Below are 24,965 nucleotides of genomic sequence, written 5' to 3' on the forward strand. Positions count from 1 at the left end.
ATTTTCTGTGCCGATGATGACCGTGGAATTCTTTGTACCTCATATCCAGCATGGTAGCCAGTCCGTTGTGGTGTGGCTGCCATGTGCCCTGTTGGTTGTAACCCCCTGGCAACACAGGGATTGCTCTGCTGATGCCTGCGCCGTTAACTTACCACATATGCCATGGAGTAGATGCCCATTTCCCTGGGTCATCGTGACTCCCGGCAATGGCCATCCTGCCAGGTGGCCCTCGCTGAGTCTGAGTGGCACCTGTGGGGAGGGTCCCTGGTCGAGTGGGTGGCATCAGGGTGGACGACACAACATGAAGCATAACACATCATCTCTTGCTGGTGGTCCGCCACCAGAAGTCTCTAAGCGGGCAAAGTCTAATTTCAGTGCTAAGAAATATGACCCCAAATCGTTCCCCTCCCTGGCCACACCATAGGAGGAATGCCAGGCTAAGGATGGCAGTGCAACATATTCGCCCTGGTACCTTGTATGTATGAGAGTTGATGGGGAATCTTTCATGTCCATGAAGCCTCAGTTTTTTGTGGAGCATTTGGAGAACAAATTTTGGAAGGTGGAGGGCTTGTCCAAAATGCGCTCTGGGTCAGTCTTGATAAAAACAGCATCCTCTGCCCAGTCACGGGCATTAGTTGCTTGTGACAAGTTGGGGGGATGTTTCTGTTACCATCACACCTCATAAGAGCTTAAATATGGTCCAGGATATTATATTCCACAGGGACTTTCTTTTGCAGTCTGACGACGAGCTGCACGCCAATTTAGAGGAGTGGCAAGGTGTTCATTTTGTCCGGCATGTCCATCGGGGTCCGAGGGATAATCAGGTTGCTACCGGTGTCTTCATCTTGGCCTTCAAGGGTGCCACATTGCCCGAGAAGGTCAAGGTGGTGGTTTGCCACTGTGACGTCAAGCCATATATCCCCCCCCCCCCCCCCTCCCCATGCGGTGCTTTAAGTGCTGGAAGTTTGGCCATATGTCTTCCCGCTCTACTTCCAGCATCACACATCACATGTTGAGATTGTGGATGTCCATCACATCCCAGTACTCCGTGTGCCCCACCTCCCATCTGTGTCACCTGCGAAGAGCATCATTCACCTTGCTCGCCAGGCTGCGAGATTTTACAGAAAGAGAGGAAAATCGTGGAATATAAGGCCCTGGGCTGACTGACCTACACTGAGGCTAAGAGGAGATTTGAGAGTCTACATCCTGTGGCTATGACCTCGTCTTACGCTGCCACTATGAGAACAGTTGTCACCCCATCAGTTCCTTGCATTCCTGTTGCCTCTCAGAACCAGAAGACTATACCTGCCCCCTTGACGGTGGGGGGCACTTCCCTGCTGTTGCTCCTGCACCACCTACTTTAGGAGCAACACCCCCTCAATCATCAGGGATATTAGTCCCCACTTCTGAGCCACAGAAGTGTAAGTCTTCTTCAGCTCCTCTCGCTAGGAAGGGGTCTCTTGGGTCACTCCCTTCCCAGGTTCCTGCTAGTGGGAAAGATGACACCTGCCAGTGGCTGAAGATCCCAAAATCAGCTGGTCATAGGGCTTCACACTCATCCTCAGTCCCAGAGACTGAATTAGTGAAGTCCTCCCAGCCAGGGAAACCCAAGGAGCAGTGAGAGAAATCCAAAAACAAGGTCCCCAAGACCAAGGGAATTGCGGAGGCACCCACACCACTGCTACCTACTAACTCTGAGTCTGCAGATGTGGTGGAGTTCCTGGTGTCTGCTGAGGACCTGGATCTCACTGGACCCTGACACAATGGATATAGACTGCTCAGGCAAAAGGTCGGTGGCAGCAGGTGACCCTGGGGCGTAAACTGCCTCATTGAATGTTCCATGCCTCCTCAGTCTCACAATGACATCATCCTCCAGTGGAATTGCAGCGGTTTTTTTCCACTGCCTGGCTGAGCTAAGGCAACTGTTAAGCTTTACACCTGCTTTCTGCATTGCCCTCCAGGAAACCTGATTCCCAGCAATGTGGACCCCTGCCCTCTGTGGCTATAAGGGATATTACAGGAACCATTGTGACTATAATTGAGTGTCAGGTGGAGTTTACGTTTATGTCCTAAACTCAGTCTGTAGTGAACCTGTGCCCCTTCAAACCCCTCTTGAAGCTGTGGCTGTCAGAAAAGGATGACATAGGAAATAACTGTCTGCAATATATATCTTCCTCCAGATGGTGCAGTATCCCTGAATGTATTAACTGCACTGATTGATCAACTCCCTAAACCTTTCCTACTTTTGGGAGATTTTAACGCCCATAACCCCTTGTGTGGTGGCACCCTGCTTACTGGCCGAGCCAGAGATGTCTCAGTTTGACCTCTGCGTCTTAAATACTGGGGCTGCCACACATTTCAGAGTGGCTCATGGTAGCCACTTGACTATTGATTTATCAATTTGCAGCTGAGGACTTTTCTTATCTATCCACTGGAGAGCACATAATGACCTGTGTGGTAGTGACCACTTCCCCATCTTCCTGTCACTGTCCTGGCATCCGGCCCACAGACACCTGCTCAGATGGGCTGTAAACATGGCAGACTGGGAAACTTTCACCTCTGCTGTCACTGTTGAATGTCCCCCACATGGTAACATTGATGTGATGGTTGAGCAGGTGACTACAACAATTGTTTCTGTGGCAGAAAACACAATCCCTCACTCTTTAGGGTGCCCCCAGCGAAAAGCAGTGCCTTGGTGGTTGTCGGAAGTTGCTGAAGCAATTAAGGAATGTTGGCGAGCTCTACAGTGGCATAAGCGACACCTTTCCCTGGAGCACCTCATAGCCTTTAAATGGCTTTGCACCCATGTTCACCAACTTATCAGACGACAGAAGCAGGAGTGTTGGCAGAGATATGTCTCGACCATTGGGTGCCATATGTCACCTTTCCAAGTCTGAGCAAAGATCAAATGTGTTTTTGGGTACCAGACCCCAACAAGTGTTCCCGGTGGTAACATAAATCGTGTTTTATCTACCGACGCAAACGTGATTACCGAGAACTTTGCGGCGGATGGAAAGGAAAGTCCTCTCGTTCACTACATGCCACAGTGAATCCTATAACGCCCCATTTACAGAGTGGGTGCTCCTCAGTGCCCTTGCACATTGGCCCGACACAGCTCCTGGGCCAGATCAGATCCACAGTCAGATGATTAAACATCTCTCATCTGACTACCAGTGACATCTCCTCGTAATCTTCAACTGGCTCTGGTGCGATGGTGTCTTTCCATCGCAGTGGTGGGAGAGCACCATCATTCTGCTGCTCAGACTCAGTAAAAACCTGCTTGATGTGGATAGCTGTTGGCCCATCAGCGTCACCAACGTTCTTTGTAAGCTGCTGGAACGTATGGTGTGTCAGCTGTTGGGTTGGGTCCTGGAGTCTTGTGGGCTACTGGCTCCATGTCAGGGTGGCTTCCACCAGGGTTGCTCTACCACTGATAATCGTCCCTCAAGTCTGCCATCTGAACAGCCTTTTCCAGATGCCAACACCTGGTTGCTGTATTTTTTTGATTTATGAAAAGTTTGTGACACCACCTGGCAACATCATATCCTTTCCATATTATACGAGTGGGGTCTCCGAGGGCCACTCCCGATTTTCATCCAAAATTTCCTGTCGCTTTGTACTTTCCGTGTCCGAGTTGGTTCCTCCCATTGTTCCCCCCATATCCAGGAGAATGGGTTCCCGCAGGACTCGGTATTGAGTGTCTCTCTATTTTTAGTGGCCATTAACAGTCTAGGAGCAGCTGTAGGACTGTCCATCTCACCTTCTCTGTATCCAGACAACTTCTGCATTTCATACTGATCCCCCAGTAGTGGTGTTGCTGAGCAGCGCCTACAGGGAGCCATCTACAAAGCGCAGTCATGAGATCTAGCCCACGGTTTCAAGTTTTTGGCCACAAAGTCCTTTGTTATGCACTTCTGTCGATGTCATACCGTTCATCCAGAACCAGAACTTTACCTTAATGATGATCCACTGACTGTAGTGGTGACACATCGGTTCTTAGGACTGGTTTTCGATGCCCGATTGACTTGGCTTCCTCACCTTCGTCAGCTTAAGCGGAAGTGCTGGCACCACCTCTACAGAGCCTTTGTTCAATCCTGCTTTAACTATGGGAGTCTGGTTTATGGTTCGGCCGCATCCTCAGTGTTGCGTTTACTTGACCCAGTGCACCACTGTGGAATTTGCCTAGCGACAGGAGCTTTTAGGACGAGTCCGGTGACCAGCGTCGTTATGGAGGCCGGAGTCCCTCCATTGTGGGTTAGGCGTGCACAACTTCTGGCCAGTTACGTTGCACACATTCGCAGTTCTCCTGCACATCCGAATAACCGTCTCCTTTTCCCATCCATGGCGGTTCATCTCCCACATTGGCAGGCCAGGTCAGGGCTTCCAATTGCAGTTCGTGTCCAATCCCTTCTTTCCGAACTGGAGTCCTTGGCTTTACCACCTATACTTGAAGTCCATTCACATACACCTCCATGGTGTACACCTAGGCCGCGGCTTTGCCTGGACCTTTCACATGGCCCTAAGTACTCAGTTAACCCACTGCCACTTCCTCTCTTTTCTTGACATGTACCGAGGCCACAAAGCGGTTTCCACCGACGGCTCTATGGCTGATGGTCACGTCGGCTTCACGTATGTCTATGGAGGACATATTGAGCAGCATTCCTTGCTCGATAGCTGCAGATTTTCACTGCTGAGCTGGTGGCTATATCTCATGCTCTTGGGCACCTCTGTTCATGCCCTGGGGAGTTGTTTCTTCTGTGTACTGACTCCTTGAGCAGCCTACAAGCTATTGATCAGGGCTACCCTCATCATCCTTTGGTAGCGACCATCCAGGAGTCCATCTATTCCATGGAATAGTCCGGTTGTTCAGTGGTGTTTGTCTGGAACCCAGGTCATGTCGGAATCCCAGGCAACAAACTTGCCTACAGGCTGGCCAAACAGGCTACGCAGAAACTGCTTATGGAGATTGGCTTCTCTGTAACTGACCTGCATTCAGTACTACACCACAAGGTTTTGTGGTTTTGGGAGATGGAATGGCTTAGCCTCAGCATGCACAACAAACTGCATGCCATTAAGCAGATTAAGAATGTGTAACAGTCCTCCATGCGGGCCTCTCGCAGGGACTCTGTGGTTCTCTGCCGGTTCGGCATTGGCTACACTTGGGTGACACACGGCTACCTCCTGCACCGTGATGACCCACGTCAGTGTTGGTGCAGTGCCTGGCTGACAGTGGCCCGTATCTTGGTGACTGTCCTCCTTTGGCTGCCCTGCGATGGACTCTTCAGCTACTGGACTCGTTGCCATAATTTTAGCTGACAACGCTTCATCGGCTAATTTAGTTTTACGTTTTGTATGTGATGGTGGGTTTTATCATTCTACATAAGTTTCAGCACATGTCCTTTGTCCCTTTGTGCTCTCCACTCTAATGCTTTTAGGATGGATGTTTTAATGTGTCACCAAGTGGCTGGCTTTTCCTTTTTATTCTCGTGTTTGGCCAGCCACGGTCATCTGCTCTCTTGTTTTTACCCCTGTTTCTTGCTTCTTTCTGTGGCTTTCTTTTAGTGTTGCATCCATAGTAGTGCTGGTTATGCTTCTGTCGTTCTTCTGGTTCTTCCTTTCTCCTATTATTGTGCTGTATGTCTCCTTTCTTTTCTTCTTTCCCTTGTGCAATTATTTTACTGGAGACAAGGGACCAATAACCTCGTAGTTTGGTCCCTTCCCCTCCCTCTTTTAAACCAAACAACCCATCAAACTTTTGATGAAATTTATGTTCTTTCATGGATCTTCTTTATCTTCTATACTAATGCTACTTGGTAGGATTCCAGACTGATGTAAAAATACTCAAGACTTGGTCAAACAATGGTTTTGAAGCTACCTCTGTTATAAGTGAATTAGGGAAAGGACATAGTGGAGATGTTGTGGCTCAGACAGACGCAACAAAAAGACTGCTAAACAAGTAAGCTTTCAGCCAAAAGGTCTTCTTCTGAAGTAGACAACACACATACATGACCACTATCTCTGGGGCTGCCGAAAGCTTTCTTGTTTAGGAGTCTTCTTTTTTTTTTACTCAACAGTAGTAATCTATCCTTCTCATAATATTGTCATATTCCATCCTGGATTTTTCCATTGCTTAATAAGAGAATTATGTTTCCTTTGTATTCTTCTAGTGAGTCTCAGTCTGCGACTAGTTTTGTATAAGTGCTCCAATTTGTATCACTGGTTGTGTACTCCCTTTGTTTTTGCATTCAACTGCTGACCTTTTTCAGAATTAATAATTATGTAATGGAAGTACAAAATACATAAAACAGCCCATTTATACAAATATTGGTCAAAATGTTGATGCTTAAGGCCAAATCAGAAAGAAATAACTGTCTTGTGATACCCCTCTACATGTGAGAGTGTACTACACTGAAGAGCCAAAGAAACTGGTACACCTGCCTAATATTGTGTAGACCCCTTCGCGTGCATGCAGAAGTACCACAACACAACATGGCATAGACTCGACTAATGTCTGAAGTAGTGCTGGAGGCAATTGACACCATGAATCCTACAGGGCTGTCTATAAATCCGTAAGAGTACAAGAGGGTGAAGATCTCTTATGAATAGCATGTTGCAAAGCATCCCAGAAATGCTCAATAATGTTCATGTCTGGGGAGTTTGGTGGACAGCAGAAGTGTTTAAACTCAGAAGAGTGTTCCTGTAGCCACTCTGTAGTAATTCTGGACATGTGGGGTGTCACATTGTCTTGTGGGAATTGCCCAATTCAGTCAGAATGCAGAATGCACGTAAATGGATGCTGGTGATCAGACAGGATGCTTACATATGTGTCAGAGTTGTCTCTAGACCTATCAGGGTCCAATTTCACTCCAACTGCACATGCCCCACACCATTACAGAGCCACCACCAACTTGAACAGTCCCCTCCAGACATGCAGAGTTCATGGATTCATGAGGCTGACTCGTCCAACAAGTCAACATGTTTCCAGTCATCAACAGTCCAAAGTCGGTGTTGACGAGCCCAGGAAAGGTGTAAAGCTTTGTGTCATGCAGTCATTGTGGGTACATGAGTGGACCTTCGTCTCTGAAAGTCCATATCGATGATCTACATCTACATTTATACTCCGCAAGCCACCCAACGGTGTGTGGCGGAGGGCACTTTCATTGAACAGTTCGCACACTGGCACTTGTTGATAGCCAAGCATTGAAACCTGCAGCTATTTGCAGAAGGGCTGCACACGTTGAACAATTCTCATCAGCTGTCATTGCTTTCATTCTTGCAGGATCTTTTCGTGGCTGCGCCTATGTCAGAGGTTTGATGTTTTACAGGTTCCTGATATGGTGCACTCGTGAAATGGTCATACGGGAAAATCCCCACTTCATCACTACCTCGGATATGCTGTGTCCCATCACTCATGTGCCGACTGTAACACCATGTTAAAATGCACTTAAATCTTGATAAACTGCCTTTGTACGAGCAGTAAGCAATCTAACTGCCCCAGACACTTGTTGACTTATATAGATGTTGCAGACCATAGTGCCGCGCCCTGCCTGTTTACATATCTCTATATTTACTAATGCCTTTACCAGTTTCTTTGCACTTCAGTGTAGAAATCTCAACTCATTGTCATCAGGAACATTATCGCTAGTTTTAAACTGACTTTTATTTTTCAGTGGAATGGGGAAAAGTTTTAATGTTGTGGCAAATGGCTTTGGAGGGATCAAAAGTGTGTTCATGTACTTCACCTTCAGCTGCAGGAAGACGTATTGTCAATGTTTACTCACTTGTCCCTCTCTTTTCTCTGACAGATAAACTTTGGTTGATGATCTTCTTCTTCTTCTTCTTTTTTTTTTCCATTATTAATGTAACGGTGGTACTTTCAGTATACTTCTTCCTGTCTGCATATCACTTTATCTCTGCTGAAGGAAGCTCCCAGCTGATGTTTCACATATCAACCCTTTCATATGGCTTGTGCATTGCCTTTTGGGTTTCCCCTTTCCCTAGACCTACACACAAGCCACTATCCAGGGCATGGAGGAGTTATTTTATGCCAGTATTAGCACCTGTCCTATTTAATTAGCATGTAGAGTATGGGAAAAATTGCGTCTGTGACTAGCATGTTGCAAAGCATCCCAGAAATGCTCAATAATGTTCATGTCTGGGGAGTTTGGTGGACAGCAGAAGTGTTTAAACTCAGAAGAGTGTTCCTGTAGCCACTCTATAGCAACTCTGGACATGTGGGGTGTCACATTGTCTTGTGGGAATTGCCCAATTCAGTCAGAATGCAGAATGCACGTAAATGGATGCTGGTGATCAGACAGGATGCTTACATATGTGTCAGAGTTGTCTCTAGACCTATCAGGGTCCAATATCACTCCAACTGCACATGCCCCACACCATTACAGAGCAACCACCAACTTGAACAGTCCCCTCCTGACATGCAGAGTTCATGGATTCATGATGCTGACTTGTCCAACAAGTCAACATGTTTCCAGTCATCAACAGTCCAAAGTCGGTGTTGACGAGCCCAGGAAAGGTGTAAAGTTTTGTGTCATGCAGTCATTGCGGGTACATGAGTGGACCTTCGTCTCTGAAAGTCCGTATCGATTATCTACATCTACATTTATACTCCGCAAGCCACCCAACGGTGTGTGGCGGAGGGCACTTTCGTTGAACAGTTCGCAACATCAATATTTTACGTGATCTCAACAATTGGAGAAGCTGAGTAGTTGTGCTTTTCTGAGTTATATGTATATAATGGTCACTTGGAAATGGCCAAAGAGACTTAAATGAGGTAGTGTTTTCTTGAGCATCTATGTTGCACTTTCTTATGGGTTATACTGATCTTTTATGGTCCAAGCTGGGTGTGTCTGAATTTATTCAATGTTTGCAGTCATGCCATCTTTGATAGTTCTCCAAATGCTGGAACAGTACTCCAGAATTGGTCAGGACTTTGCGGAATTTCATTTGCAGATGCTGGAAAGTTTATCACTCTCTTCCCAAGCAAACTCCCGCCCTTTTACCTTCTGTACTGCTGACTTCACATGTTAAGTCCAATTTATGTCACTTTGTAGTATTCAACCTGTACAAACTAGCTGACAGGCTCCAGATGTAAGGCACTAATCTTGTAATTGGATACTGCTAGGCTCTCTCTTTGTTATCTTTTATTTATTCACATTTGAAGAAAGCAGCCTTTCTGCGTAGCAAATGGAATACTACCTAAGTTGTTCCTGAACAGTATAAGGAAAAGATAGGTTGCTACTCACTTCAAACATGACACATTGAGTTGCAGACAGGCACAGTGAAAAGATAGTTACACAATAAGCTTTCGGCCAAAGCCTTCTTCAGAAAAGGAGCACAATGAAAAGACATTTACACAGTAAGCTTTCGACCAATGCCTTCTTCAGAAAAGGTATCTCTCTCTCTCTCTCTCTCTCTCTCTCTCTCACACACACACACACACACACTCATTCACATTCACATTCACACAAGCAAGCATACTTCACGCATTCATGACCGCCAATGACCGCCATCTCCTGTAGCATGGACTGGCATTCTGGTCTGACCCGTGGAGATAGTGGTCGTGTGTGCACGAAGTGTTCTTGCTTGTGTGAATGAATGTTGGTATCCCACTGTTGTTTGGGGCTTCTCCAGGCATGTCTTTGCCAATCATTGGGGATCATTTAAAGCAAGAATCATCACTGAGGACAATTTTACTTCAGTCAATAAAATTCCAGGCTGAAGACATGTCTGGAGACACCCCAGACAGCAGTGGGATACCAGCCTGACTGTTACCTGCCATTCAGCCTGACAGCCAGGAATGATGGCCTGGAGTGCTATTTCTTTTCATTGCAGGACTCCTTTGCTTGTCATCTGTGGCACCCTTACAGCACAGTGGTACATCAACAATATTCTATGCCCCTTTTTGTTGTTCTTAATGGCAAGCCATTCAGGGCTTACAAATCAGCGAGATAATGCCTTCCTCTAAACAGTGAGAGTTTCTGCTGCTTGTCATCATACTAGCCAAACCTTACATTGGGCAACAAGAGCACCAGATCTCTCTCCAATTGAGAACATTTGGAACGTTATAGGCAGAGCTCTCCAACTATATAGGGATTTTGATGATCTAATGTGCCAATTGGACAGAATTTGGCATGATACCCCTCAGAACAACACCCAACAACTCTGTCACTTAATGCCAAGCTGAGTAACTACTTGCATAAGGGCCAGAGGTGGGCCAGTGCATTATTGACTTGCTCAATTTGTGAAGTTCTTCGCCTTCAATAAATCATCAAATTTTTCTGAAATTATAATAATTTGTTTGTATGTACATGTACATCACATCTACCAACATCCATCCCATTCAGATAATTCCTTTGTAATGCATTTCTTTTTGTGCACAACATGAACAGCAAGGGTCCCAATGCACTTCCATGGGCACACCCGAAGTTACTTCTGCGTCTGACAATGTCCGTCCAAGATAACATGCTGGGCCCCCACTACCAAAAAAACCTCAATCCAGTCAAAAATTTTACTCGATACCCCATATGATTGTACTGTGACAAGAAGCATAGATGTGGTACTTAGTCAAAGGCTTACCAGAAATCAAGAAATACAGCGTCTACCAGATTGCCTTGATCCAAAGCTTTCAGTACGTCATGTGAGAAGAGTGCATTGGGTTTCATATGGTCAATGTTTTTGGAATTCATAGTATTTGACGAGGAAGAGGTCATTCTGTTCAAGACACCTCATGATATTTGAGCTCATAATATGTTCTAAGATTCTATAACAAGTTGATGTCGAGTATATTGGACAGTAGTTTTGTGGATCCCTTCTATTACCCTCCTTGCAAACACATGTGACTTGCACTTTTTTCCAACTAATGGGCACAGTTTTTTGTTGAAGGGATCTGCAATAGGTTATATTTAGGAGAGTAGCTAACTCAACCACAAAACCGATATGGAATCTGATAGGGATTCTGTTGGGTCCTGCAGATTTGTTCAGTTTTAACGATTTCAGCTGTTTCTCAACACCCCTGACACTAGCACTTATTTCACTCATCTTTCCAGTGGTATGAGGATTAAATTGGGCAATTCTCCTAGATTTTCATTTTTAAAGGAACATTTGAAAATGGAGTTAAGCATTTCAGCTTTTGCTTTGCTATCCTCAGTTTCAGTTCCTGTATCATTTGCAAGTGACTGGACACTAACTTTGGTCCACTAACAGCCTTTACACATGACCAGAATTTCTTTGGATTTTCTGAAAGATCATTGGACAGTATTCTGCTATGATAGTCATTGAAGGTGTCAGGTATTGCTCTCTTGGCAGCCAGTCACTTTTCATTCAGCATATCTCTATCAATAGTCCTACGCTTTGTTTTACACCTGTTATGCAGTAGTCTCTGCTTCTTTCGAAGTTTTTTTACAGTGACTGTATACCATATAGCAGTGTTAATCATAAAGCTGTGAGCCTCAGTACTTGCAGATGTTAGTAAATATTTTTATTGGAAAATACCACTGTAATCAAGTAAACATTAAATGCCAATTGCAGATAGACATCAAATATCTAATATAACTGGGAAGGCAGCAGCTTTTTTCAGATTAGCAGCTTTCTTTCTGATTAAATTTAGCTGCCATAAGCACATGTGGTGTTAAGCAGTGTAGTGATTAGTTCATCATTAATACAGTATACAAATTGAGTTCCTCTGATTTGCTTATCTTTTGTTAATGTATACTTTGACTCTCACATCCATGAAAGTTCTCCCTCTTGTTGGGATATATTGGACAAAATGAACGTAAGAGTGACTAGTTGAAATTTGTGAAGAAAAAATACAGTATTTCTCATGCATATCGACAAAAAGTAGATGCAATACAGAAACAGAAATAAATTCTGTTCTTAAGTTATAACATTTTACTTCAGAGGCAAACTCATTGTAACATGTATTACAGTGTAAAGTAGGGTGCTCATTTCACCCATAATGTTTATATAATTTCTCTGAATACAGTTAGCTTAGTCATGAAAGCAGAGATACTCTATAACATTCCTAAAATTTTTGAAGTCTTTCACCAGAGGAAACAAAGATAATTCACAAATATATCTCATGGAGATTCACAGTCTATCAAGTAAGACCTTCATAACTTCTAGCTAATGTACTAGTCTAGCATTTAAGCAAGCAAAGGATATCTCACAATATCTAGCAAAAACTCACAATCTGTCAGGTAAGAAACACTATGTGTCAGTCTTGGGTGAGTGTTCAGACTTAATCACCTGGCAGTGTACACTGCTGATACTACTGGGTGAGGCATTAGTGGCAAAGTCTTGTCAGTGCTACAGCACTAGGTATGGCGTAGTCCAGTGGATCCTGGCATGTCACCTGAGGAAGGGCTGTGCAACATGGAATGGTTTGGGCATTTTATTGCAAGTTTAATGACTTGTTTAAAACTTTATTTTATTTTAATGAGACTGGTGTTTGAAAAATATATCTGATGTTTTACTTTATGTCAACATATCAGATAAGTCCTACTAATAGAAATAAAAATTATAATAACTGCTGAAGATGCTGATATTGTTGTGAAATAAGTTGTCTACTGTGCTTCTTGCAAGGGTCGGAAATGACGGTCTGCCTGCAGCCACAGAGCCTGCAGGAGCTGGTGATGGCTGCTGTGGTGACCAATGTGTGCCAGAGAGTGCGCCAGTTTCTGGCAGGCTTTTCTCAGCATGGTTATATTCTCAAAAGGCTCATCCCCAAGCGGACTAAGATGCCTCCATCATCACTCAAGCCACTCCATGAATTCCTGTACAGCAACCTACCTCCAGTCCTGTGTGCCCAACTTTGTGAAGAGGTGAGCACCATCTATTTATGTTTATTTTCTCTTCTCATTTTAGCTGTTGCATTTTAATTTTTTGTAATGTAATGTGTTTCATAAAAGTATTGTTACTTCCTACTTTATATGATAATTAAGTTCATCTCATCTTAAAAGGTTTTGAAATATGGTGCTACAGAAGGATGCTGAAGATTTGATGGGTAGATTGCATAGCTAATGAGGGGGGTTCTGAATAGAATTTGGGGGAAAAGAAAATTATGGTGTAACTTGACTAAAGGAAGGGTTCAGTTGATAGGACACATTTTGAGACATCAAGAAATTGTCAATTTGGTATTAGAGGGAAGAGCAAGAGACAAGTACAGATTCAAAAGGATGTGGGTGGCAGTAGTTATTCAGAAATGAAGATACTTGCACAGGATAGAGTAGCATGAACGAAAAGCTGTATAAAACCAGTCCTTGGACTGAAAACCACAGCGGCAACAACAACAACAACAACAACAACAACAACAAAAGATGCCTTTGACCGTCAGGATAATACTCTATGAGGAATTGCACGTACAGGATGACCCAAACGTCTATTAATATGACACACAAGCCTGAAGTGACATGAGGTTTTATTGAAACCAAAAATGTGTGCAAAAACTGAGCAACAGATTTAGCTGAACAGCAGCACGCCAATGACGCCACATGAGGACACTCACAACTGCAGAATTTGGGCTGCTGAAAATCATAGAACTGCCATGAAAACCCCATTGTATGATGAGAAAATCACAGTTGGGTGTGAATTTACCACATTGTTTGTGATCAGATCCTTTTTCTGCTTCTTTTTAACCTATCCCTATGACTGGTGTGAGGTACACTCATACATTACAGAATCACATAATCCCTAGCCTGGCTGATAAACACCTGCGGGAAGGTATGACTCTTATGCAGGATGGCACTCAATCTGTATTGCTACATGTAAGAGAGATCTCTTGCACACACCGTTTGTTGGTGATCGCATGCTAAGCTGCCACTTGGCCTACCAGGTACCCAGGCCTCAATCTGTGCTGGTTACAGGCTTACCTGAATTTGCAAGTATACTGGTATCGCCCTGTCCCATTAGGGGTGCTAAAGGACAACATCCAATGTCAATTTCTTGCCATACCTACTGAAAAGCTGTACATTGCTGCTAACAATATTGTCCCTCGTCTACAGGTATTGTTAATGAACTATGGTCGGCATGTAGAGCATTTGTTAGGAGGAACATTGTCTTTGCTAAACATCAGTTGTTGTGCTAAGTATTGCTTTTGTATTGTATGAAGTGCCATCTGTTCATCATTCTGTGAACTTTTTTTGTTTCCATAAAGCCACGCATTTGTTTGAACAATTTTTACCTCTCTGTCTTATTATTATGTGACTTACTGAATTTTCAAATGTTAATCGACTTTTGGGTCACCCTGTATATAGCTCTTCTTAGCGAATGCTGAAATAGATTCAAATATAACTCTGTCTGTCTACAGTCACAGACATAACTGCAACTGTGCTCCACATTATTTAAAATAATCATATTTTGCATTTTGTGCTACAAAAAATATTTATCTGATCAAATAGACTCGATGTCTATGTACAGAATAAAACTGTAGCTTTTAGCTTGTGTAATCTTGTATTGCCTCAATCTTCATACACATCTCTTCGTACACTTTTCAGACTAGTTACATAATTGTACTTTCTTGTGTTTTTTACAACTTGCGTGCTCCATACTTTAACATCTGGACCAACAACTTCAACAGCTACTCCAACAACTGGCCCACTTTAACAGTTATCTCGTGCTTGGCCTTGCACTGGCCATTACATAAAAATTTAACAATCGGTGATTACTAGTTACTTAATAGTATTAATACTGTTGTAAAATTTGAATGAGAAGTAATAGGTTCACAAGGACTTAAGTGTAATAGTAAGTTTTATGGTAATGAAGGGATTATTTGACAATGTATGTTTTCATACACAATTTATTTTCTATATAAAATTTCATAAAGTATTGATTTTGAACAATTACTTTTGAAACATGCAAATTTCTGTGTAAGGGCTTAATGATTTTCATTGTTAAAATTTATAGATGATTCCCTGCTAAAAATTTGCTACAACCAACTGCCTTGTAATATGTATTAAAGATTCCTAATTATATCTATTTACAATTTTAATAATTGATCTCGATGTTGTGCAGTATTTTTCTAGAATTTTTTAATCATTAATTTTGCGTATTTTATCCAAAAAGTGCATAATATGGGTAAATTATTATCTTTCTGGATTTGAAATTACTGTTTCAACACAAAGGAGATATGTATAGAAGAAATTCCAAATAATCCAGTTTTGTAATCTTGCAAATGGAATAGTATAACCAACTTTCTTATTCAGAGGGCATTCAAATAGTGTTGGACAATGAACAGTAACAGTGAAAGGAATAAAAACATTGATGGATATAAAAAAACTCAATGAAAGATACCATGTGTTGTGGAATTCACTGAACATTATGTATTGTTAACTCCTGTGTGAAAACTAAGGATGCCACATTCCGGGGTTGAATATGACATTCTTGTTTTGAAAATGTGTGATTAATATAATTGTTGTCTTATATTTATTTTTAACCAGATGACAGTCATAGATTTTACTGTTTCAACTGTGACAGGCACCTTCAGATCTTTAAACTAGAATAATGAAAAAAAAAAAAAAAAAAGCTTTATAAAAGGAAAACGTTCAATGTACATAACCCAGTGTTGCAGTAGAAGCAGCCTCGTAATGCTGAGGCATGTATGTTGTCATATAGCTAAAGGTAATGTGTAAAGGAATTTATACACAGAAATACAAGAGACCTATGAACCCTTATACATGTTAGCTGAGGTAGTATGGCAACACATGTATCAGTGTCATGAAGTTTCCTTTGCTGCAACACTCTTTTGCTATTACTTATGATAATGTTCATCTTGGAGTTGATGCGTAACATGTGAGAATTTGATAATCAGTATTTTTTGATGTTTTACATTTGCAGCTGTTGGCGGCATTTCAGAATCTGACTCGAGAAGAAGCTGAAGCGGGTGTTGGTAAAAGTGGGTATGGGGAGGCACGGTGGCAGCTGATGAATGATGTGTTGGAGGCCCTGCTACATCCCCAGCTATGGAACCTGAACCTCTCCCTGTGGCCCTCAGCACTTGCATCCACTTTCTACAGGAATGTGCGCAAGCTGACTGGTCTGAAGGTGTGACAGTGAGTGGGAAACCAGTTAAGATATACATACAATCTTTAGTTAAAATTGTGTTCTGAAACAGAAATCGACTTAGTCACTTTCTTTACTTTTATTGTCCTTCCTGACACTGTTGGGTGATGTGTCATAACAGTTATGGCACTCTTCTTTGCCTAGAGTCTGCAATGTTTCAAAAGCATTAAGTTTGAATCTAGTTATTCATGAATTTCTGCTCAAACATTTGAGTGGAGTGAAAGCAAGACTCCCAAGAAATTAAACAATAGGTTTCTGTCTGAATTTTCATTGCCAAACAATGAGTGGGAAATGAGCAAATGAGGAATCAGATTGACCATTATGTGATGTAGTTCTGAGAAAAAGTGTTTATTTGGTTGAAAATAGTCAAGGTAATTGACAAAATAATAATTTCTGATTTGAGGGAAAATTAAAATATTTCATGAACTACTCCTGCTGATGTGAAGTGTCAAAAAGTCCAAAAAGTTATTGTACATAAAAAAGATGCATTGCTGTAATATTTGATTTTTAATGTGGCTTCCTTTGAATCAAGTACAAAATTTAGTACATTTCAAGAGCATCAGCCACTAGGAAAACAAAGAAAATGTAAAAGAAGTATCTTTTCAAGGCTTATCTATTTTGCACATAAAAAGTTACAGTGGTGTGATATTTAACTGACAAAATGGTGTCTTTTAAATCAAGACCTAAATTCAGGACATTTTAAGAACAGGAGAGGCTAGGAAAGCAAATAAGGTGTCAATAAGATTATGCATTCTGAACACAATTTGATAATGAAAAAAAGAAAGAAACCAGTCAAATGTTTTGTGAAACAATTTGTCCAGAAGTAAGAAATAAAACAGATTATAAAAGCATTTGATGCACCTTTGAATGAGGCTTGATATCATGTGCAGCAAATGAAGTGTAGTAAATGTTTCTTTAATCTATTTTATTTCTTATATTTAGATAAATCAAAATCATTTCACATAATTTTTACCTGACTTTTTAAAAAAATTATTTATTTACTTTTTTACCAGTGAGTACAGGTCACTAATGAGTAGAACTATGTCATTTCAGAATTACATTTTGTTGAGTGTACATTCAAATGCACCATAAATTTTTTATATGCAATACCATGGCACAAGATGGCATCCAAGGGGAATGGAGTTCATGGCACTGTCAAATTGTGAAATACTGGTCTATAAATGATTGTTGATTGGCTTCACTGCCAGGTGACACATTACATTTTCCAGATTTAATGAAGGAAGCTGTCAGTGATGTTTTTTGTGTGTAATAGGTTATAAGCACTTTTATACATATGTGCCTCACAAGCATCATTGTTGAATGAAAGAGCATCATCCCATCAAACAAAGTTATTTTTCTGATTTTATTCAATTGTTACAAATTGATATTGAGATTAAAACATAACTGTGTGGGTAGTAAAATTGTGAACAATGAGTAAGTTGTAAAATGTAAACTGTCAGGGCCAAAAATGTCACAGCTATTAAAATATTATTGGCTATCATCTGTGCTCAAAACTCGACTATGACACTGTAGCCCAGAATATTTTAACAGCACACTGCTCTACATACTATGGTTTGATGTCAGTGGCAGTTTCAAAATGCATGCTACCTGGATTCAACCCCCAAATGTCGGCCTTTATGTTGTGTGCAGCTTGGACCTCTCCTACAATATGTCCGTCACTCTAACCCCCTCCCCTTGCCCGCGAAATGGAAAGGTCCCAAGTTCAAGTCTCGGCCCGGCACACAGTTTTAATCTGCTACGAAGTTTCATATCAGCGCACACTCCGCTACAGAGTGAAAAATCTCATTCTGGAAACATCCCCCAGGCTGTGGCTGAGCCATGTCTCCGCAATATCCTTTCTTTCAGGAGTGCCAGTTCTGCAAGGTTCGCAGAAGAGCTTCTGTAAAGTTTGGAAGGTAGGAGACGGGGTACTGGCAGAAGTAAAGCTGTGAGGACGGGGCGTGAGTCGTGCTTGGGTAGCTCAGTTGGTAGAGCACTTGCCCGCGAAAGGCAAAGGTCCCGAGTTCGAGTGTCGGCCCAGCACACAGTTTTAATCTGCCAGGAAGTTTCAACTTGGTGATTGCTTGCTTTCCATGTTTTTAAATATTTCTTAGCGAAGTTATGTGGTGTTACTTTTAAGTTCAAGAACTTCAAAATATTGATACTCAGCAGAGTGAATATGTTGATTTCATGAATTTCATCCCATATTCACATACTTCAATTTTTGTCTAATCTTTTAGCTATCCACATTTTTACTTTAATATTTAGGACACATATTTTGGGATACTTTACTAAAAATTGTTTTATTGAAATGAATACCTTCATAAATCCATGTGGTTACAGATCTTGTCTTCTGATGATATTTTTGCATTTGGGATGGCTGCATTTTATTTGGAATTTAACATCAGATTTCTATAAACTGTACAGCGACTTGGGCTACAAGGAGCGCTCCGCCCAGATGCGTGGCTGCCGGAGTGCCTGCCAGGCCTGCGGACGCTAGTGTCTGTGGACCTGCGCGAGAGCGGCTCTGACCTGCTGGTGGCTGCCCTGGCCCAAAACTGCCCGATGCTCGCAGAGCTCCACTTGGCATGGGCAGAGGCCGTCACCGACCGGGCAGTGCCTGCGCTGCTGCAGATGCGGAGCCTGCACTGGCTCGACATTGGTGAAACTGGCATCAGCATCTCTGGTGTTTCTGACCTCATTAGTGGTCTCCCATCTCTTTATGAAATTGCAGTGAGTATCTATTCACAGATACTTTAACATAGGGATTTTTCACTGTTATCACATCCTTGGCACGTAAACCAAAGGATTAAGAGACTTTGACCTGCCTGATAGGGAATCTCAGCAGGAGAAGAAAACACCTAAGAAAATAACTTATTTCAAAGCATGTAGATTACTAAGAGGTTATTGAAATAAAACACACTCCATCGTAAATTTAGGTACCTTCATGGGAGAGTGATAAATCTAAAATCGGAGACCGTGGTAGTGTATCACTGTTCTGCCCACTTGCAGTGAAGTACTCAGTCTGTTGACCCAGCGGCACCAGCAGCAACAGCACCTAAGTCCTTGACAGACACTATGGACAGAACAGCCTCTGCCTCGCAGACTTCCATTTAAAAGTGAAATGACCTGATGTGAAGACAACTTTGCCCTCTGTCTCTGTCTCTGATGCCATTTGCCAGTCTCTGCCTTCCTTGTGGAGGGAGGGTGATTACTTTGATTGGCCAGGTTGAGGGTGTCTGTCTGGTATCTCTCCTAGTAGCTGTATCCTTTCTCTCTCACCCCGTGTGCCCTCTGATTTCCTGAAAAATGCTACTATACTTATTTCACCTATCTTGAGAGCATGATTTTACTGTCTAGTTTATGCCCTTGCTTCTATCTCTTGTGAGTTGTTGCTCCTCCGGTGTTTTGACAACTCCCAAAACACAGTGTTTCTGTATTTTATGTGTGTGCAGTTGACACAGACTACATTTTCTTATTATTATTGCTGTCTTTTATATTTTGTCAGATGGTTCTCACAGTGATAATCCAAATCATGCACGCCCATTATAGTAAGAATTTATTTCTTTTGACAGTTACACTCCAACTGTCCGAATACAGTGTGCATATGTTAACTGTGTTAGAGCTGCTTTTGTTACTGAAACCTCTGAGTTCCATTATTTTATGACAGGCCGTATGCCTTGACATAAGGTTCCATGTTTACATCATCAAGAATTTATTTCTGTTAAGTTTCCAAAGACATGACTTATTGTTCATGAATACGACATTGTATCATCTACGGCAAGCAGACAAATGTGTTACTATTCTGAAATTTTGAAGAAAATTTATCTCAATTTATAAGTGTTCTCGTGTTGAAACCACAGAAAATTGCATGTAGAGTCCTTGAATATTGTACAGTCTTTGTCTCTCATTAGGCGATCTCAAGAAGTTTTCACCACTTCAAATACTGACAAGACATGTTATCAGAGAAAGAATGACACATTTTGGAAAGATGACAAGTATTATCTACATTATATAATTTCATGTACATTCATAAGAAGAGTTAATTGTGGAGCCTACAGCAGGCTAGGATATCAAAGATTTTATCAAAAATTTTCCATCCTGTCTCTCATTGATTACTGTAGTATTAAAATGGAAGAGAACAGACAAAAAACTGAAATAACTCCATCTTCAAATGTTCCTTTACTAAGAAAGGTACAGAAGTACAGGGGCTGGACAAAACTATGGAAGCAAGATGAGAAATGCTTGCTTGAATATAAATACAGATGCTAGGAAAACCTATGAATTTTTCTGTTTGTATTTGACAATTATTGGCATGTACACAATGTCCCTAATACATTGTAAGTGTTAGCTGTGGTCAGAGCAGTGTTCTGTATAGTTGTGTGCATTATGTTAGAGTAAAGTGAAGTCAAACCTGGGAACATTATTGGTGCTCATATGGTGGGTGCTTCAGTCACCTAGGAACGTGAAGTGTTTGGTGTTTCAAGTGGTACCATATCAAAGACTTATATTGCATACAGGGAAAGCATTGCTACGTCACAACATGGAAAAAAATGTGTGTGCTGAATGATTATGACAGATGTTCATTGAAGGGGACTGTGATGAAAAATAAGGAAACGACAGCTGCAAAAATCCTTGTAGTACTGGATGTCACTCTCTCAAACCTTGCCGACACCAAAACAGCACAAACGTGGCCCCATAACCTGGAAATTGCAGGGCTAACTGGGGTTCCAAAATCACACTTCAGTGATGCAAATGCCAGTAACAGAAAAATGTGGTGCCAAAGCCATAAAACTAGATTGTGGACCAGTGGGTGAAAGTCATTTGGTCAGGTGAGTCCCATTTCACAGTTTCCAACTTTAGCTGAATTTACATCCCGAGAATGAAACATGGCGGGGTTTCAGAAATGATTTGGGCAACGATACCTTGGTATTCCATGTGACCTGTGGTTACTCTTCAAGGTTAATAATAATAATAATAATAATAATAATAATACTTTATTCAACATCAAATGATTAATTGCATATGTATGAAAACAGGTTACGGTTCTTGATACATAGCACAATAATCAATTCTTCTGAATACATCATTGATTAACAAAATGATTAAATTACTAGTAAAATGGTTTGCTTAACACTATTTACATATTTTTTCGAAGCACTTTGTATTCTGCATGTAAGTATGGTATTCTTTTAATGTGCAAAATTGATTTTGTAACAGGAATTTATTTAGATGAAATTTAAGCTTCATTGTGAGTGGGGTCATAACTTTACTGGGCAGTGCATTGGCTATCTTTAAACCTGCATGTTGCAGACCCTTTTCATAGAGTGTTGTTTTGTGGCTGCTAATGTAAAATTTTTCTTTATTCCTGGTATTATACTGATGCAAATTGGAACAAATGTTGGGTTGCAGCCTTTTAATAAGTAATATGGCTTTTAGAATGTACATGTTTACTACGGTTAGTACACCAGTTTTTGGAAACAAGCCATGGCATGATTCCTTATATTTTGCTCCATAGACGATTCTTATAGCCCTTTTCTGAAGTAGCAATAGATTTGCTTTGGTTGTTGCTCCCCATTTTTTCTATTCCATAATTCAGGTGAGAGGAAAATAGAGCATGATATGCAGTCTTAAGGACAACAGTGTCTTTGCAGAACTTGCTAATCATATTAATTCCAAATATATTCTTAGACAACTTACATGCTAGAGTGTCAACATGTGTGTCCCACTTTAGATTGCTTTGAATTGTTAAACCGAGGAATTTTACACTAAATTCTTTTTTTACTAATTCATTGCCTATGTATAGTTTAATTTCATCATTAAAACTACTGTTGGTAAACTCCATGAGACATGCTTTACTACTGCTTACATTTAAGTGGCTTTCATTAAAGTACTGTACAGTTTCATTTGTCACGATATTACAATGTGTCTCTAGTTCATTAAATGATTCCTTTTAACACACAATGAATGTATCATGTGCATACAGAACTATTTTGGAACTCTGAGTGCAATATCTTATGTCATTTACATACATCAAAAACAGAAGAGGACCCAATACTTAGTCCTGGGAATTCCATATTTTATATTAGTGATTTTGGATTTGTTTATTTTATTTTTATTTATTTACTTATTGTTCCATGGGACCACATTAAGGAGAAGTCTCCATGGTCATGGAACGAGTCAATACATGAAATTATAACACGATTGTAGAAACAGATAAAATGAAATATAAGAAACATATTCAGGTGACACGTCATTAGTTTAAATAAAGAAATCAAGAATGTAACACTGGAATTTGCTTAATTTTTTAGCTCTTCCAGGAGCTCCTCGACAGAATAGAAGGAGTGAACCATGAGGAAACTCTTCAGTTTAGACTTAAAAGAGTTTGGGCTACTGCTAAGATTTTTGAGTTCTTGTGGTAGCTTATTGAAAATGGATGCAGCAGAATACTGCACTCCTTTCTGCACAAGAGTCAAGGAAGTGCATTCCACATGCAGATTTGATTTCTGCCTAGTATTAACTGAGTGAAAGCTGCTAACTCTTGGGAATAAGCTAATATTGCTAACAGCAAACGACATTAAAGAAAATATATACTGTGAGGGCAATGTCAGAATTCCCAGACTATTGAATAGGGGTCGACAAGAGGTTCTCGAACTTACACCACACATAGCTCGAACAGCCCGTTTTTGAGCCAAAAATACCCTTTTTGAATCAGAAGAATTACCCCAAAAAATAATACCATATGACATAAGCGTATGAAAATATGCGAAGTAGACTACTTTTCGTGTTGAAATGTCACTTATTTCAGATACTGTTCTAATGGTAAATAAAGCGGCATTTAGTTTCTGAACAAGATCCTGAACATGGGCTTTCCACAACAGCTTACTATCTATCCGTACGCCTAGGAACTTGAACTGTTCCGTCTCGCTTATAACATGCCCATTCTGTCTGATTAAAACATCAGTTCTTGTTGAATTGTGAGTTAGAAACTGTAAAAACTGAGTCTTACTGTGATTTAGCATCAAATTATTTTCCACAAGCCACGAACTTATTTCATGAACTACATTATTTGATAATGTTTCAATATTACACACAAGATCCTTCACTACCAAGCTGGTGTCATCAGCAAACAGAAATATTTTTGAATCATCTGTAATACTAGAAGGCATATCATTTATATAAATAAGAAACAGCAGTGGCCCCAGCACCGATCCTTGGGGAACGCCCCATTTAACAGTGCCCCATTGGGACTGAACATCATTACCACTCTCAATATTGCGGAGAATTACCTTCTGCTTTCTGTTCTTAAAGTAAGAGGCGAACCAATTGTAAGCTACTCCCCTTACTCCATAATGTTCCAACTTCTGCAGTAATATTTTGTGGTCAGCACAGTCAAAAGCCTTCGTTAAATCAAAGAAAACACCTAACGTTCGCAACCTTTTATTTAATCCGTCCAAAACCTCACAGAGAAAAGATACTATAGCATTTTCAGTTGTTAAGCCATTTCTAAACCAAACTGTACATTTGACAGCAAATTATGTGAATTTAAATGCTGCAGTAACCTTGTGTATACAACCCTCTCGATAACTTTAGCAAACACCGATGGCATAGAAATAGGTCTATAATTATCAACATTATCCCTGTCTCCCTTTTTATAAAGTGGCTTCACTACCGAGTACTTTAATCGGTCAGGAAACCGACCACTACTGAAGGAAAAGTTACAGATATGGCTAAGTACTGGGCTAACATACATGGAACAATACTTCAGTATTCTGCTAGATACCCCGTCATATCCATGAGAGTTTTTGGTCTTTAGTGATTTAATTATTAACTCAATCTCCCTCTTGTCAGTATCATGGAGGAGCATTTCAGGTAACAGTCTCGGAACACTTTTTTCTACGAGCGCTATATGATTCCCTGTTGGGACTAGGTTTCTATTTAGTTCACCTGCTATATTCAGAAAGTGATTATTAAATACTGTACATATATGTGACTTATCAGTAACACGGACATTCCCACTACACACTGATTCTATGTCCTCGACCTGTCTCTGCAGACCAGCCACTTCCTTTACGACTGACCATATGGTTTTAATTTTATCCTGAGACTTAGCTATTCTATCTGCATACCACATACTTTTTGCCTTCCTAATAACTTTTTTAGCACCTTACAATACTGTTTGTAATGGGCTACTGCATTTAGATTGTGACTGTTTCTAACATTTTGATATAATTGCCACTTTGTTCTACAAGATATTCTTATACCTTTAGTCAGCCACCCAGGCTGCCTTTTTGTGCTAGTACCCTGTTTTGAACGTTCTAACAGAAAGCAACTTTCAAAGAGCACGAGAAAAGTCTTGAGGAAAGCATTATATTTATCGTCTACTGTATCAGCACTATAAACATCTTGCCACTCTTGTTCCTTGATAAGGTTTACAAAAGTCTCTAGAGCAACTGGATCAGCTTTCCTAAAAAGTTGGTAACTATATTTAACCTGTGTTGCAGCACAAAAGTCTTTTAGACTTAAAATTTGTGCATCATGATCTGAAAGGCCATTCACCATTTTGCTAACAGAATGCCCTTCTAGTAATGACGAATGAACAAAAATATTGTCTATGGTTGTTCTACTGTTCCCTTGCACTCTCGTTGGAAAGAATATGGTTTGCATAAGATTATATGAATTAAGGAGGTCTACCAGCATCCTTTTCCTTGCACAATCACTTATACAATTTATATTGAAGTCACCACATATAACTAACTTTTTGTATTTCCTATAAAGTGAACCAAGAACCTCCTCTAGCTTTAGCAAAAATGTTGTGAAATCGGAGTCAGGGGATCTATAAATAACAACAGTAAGAAGTTTAGCTCCACTAAATTTAACCACACCTGCAC

The 24,965-nt window shown here is 41.0% G+C and overlaps 1 protein-coding gene across 2 annotated transcripts in view; it reads left to right on the forward strand.

Annotated features, from left to right (window-relative positions):
• Positions 1 to 24,965, forward strand: part of LOC126100877 (uncharacterized) — an 80,563-nt gene that overhangs the window by 15,801 nt on the left and 39,797 nt on the right. For both annotated transcript variants that reach the window (XM_049911542.1, XM_049911541.1), the window contains exons 2-4: positions 12,601 to 12,839; positions 15,850 to 16,056; positions 18,502 to 18,807. In XM_049911542.1, coding sequence (XP_049767499.1) covers positions 12,601 to 12,839; positions 15,850 to 16,056; positions 18,502 to 18,807 — 752 coding nt within the window. The remainder of the gene's footprint in view (positions 1 to 12,600; positions 12,840 to 15,849; positions 16,057 to 18,501; positions 18,808 to 24,965) is intronic.

This window comes from Schistocerca cancellata, chromosome 9 (assembly GCF_023864275.1).
Source record: "Schistocerca cancellata isolate TAMUIC-IGC-003103 chromosome 9, iqSchCanc2.1, whole genome shotgun sequence".
Classification (NCBI taxonomy): domain Eukaryota; kingdom Metazoa; phylum Arthropoda; class Insecta; order Orthoptera; family Acrididae; genus Schistocerca; species Schistocerca cancellata.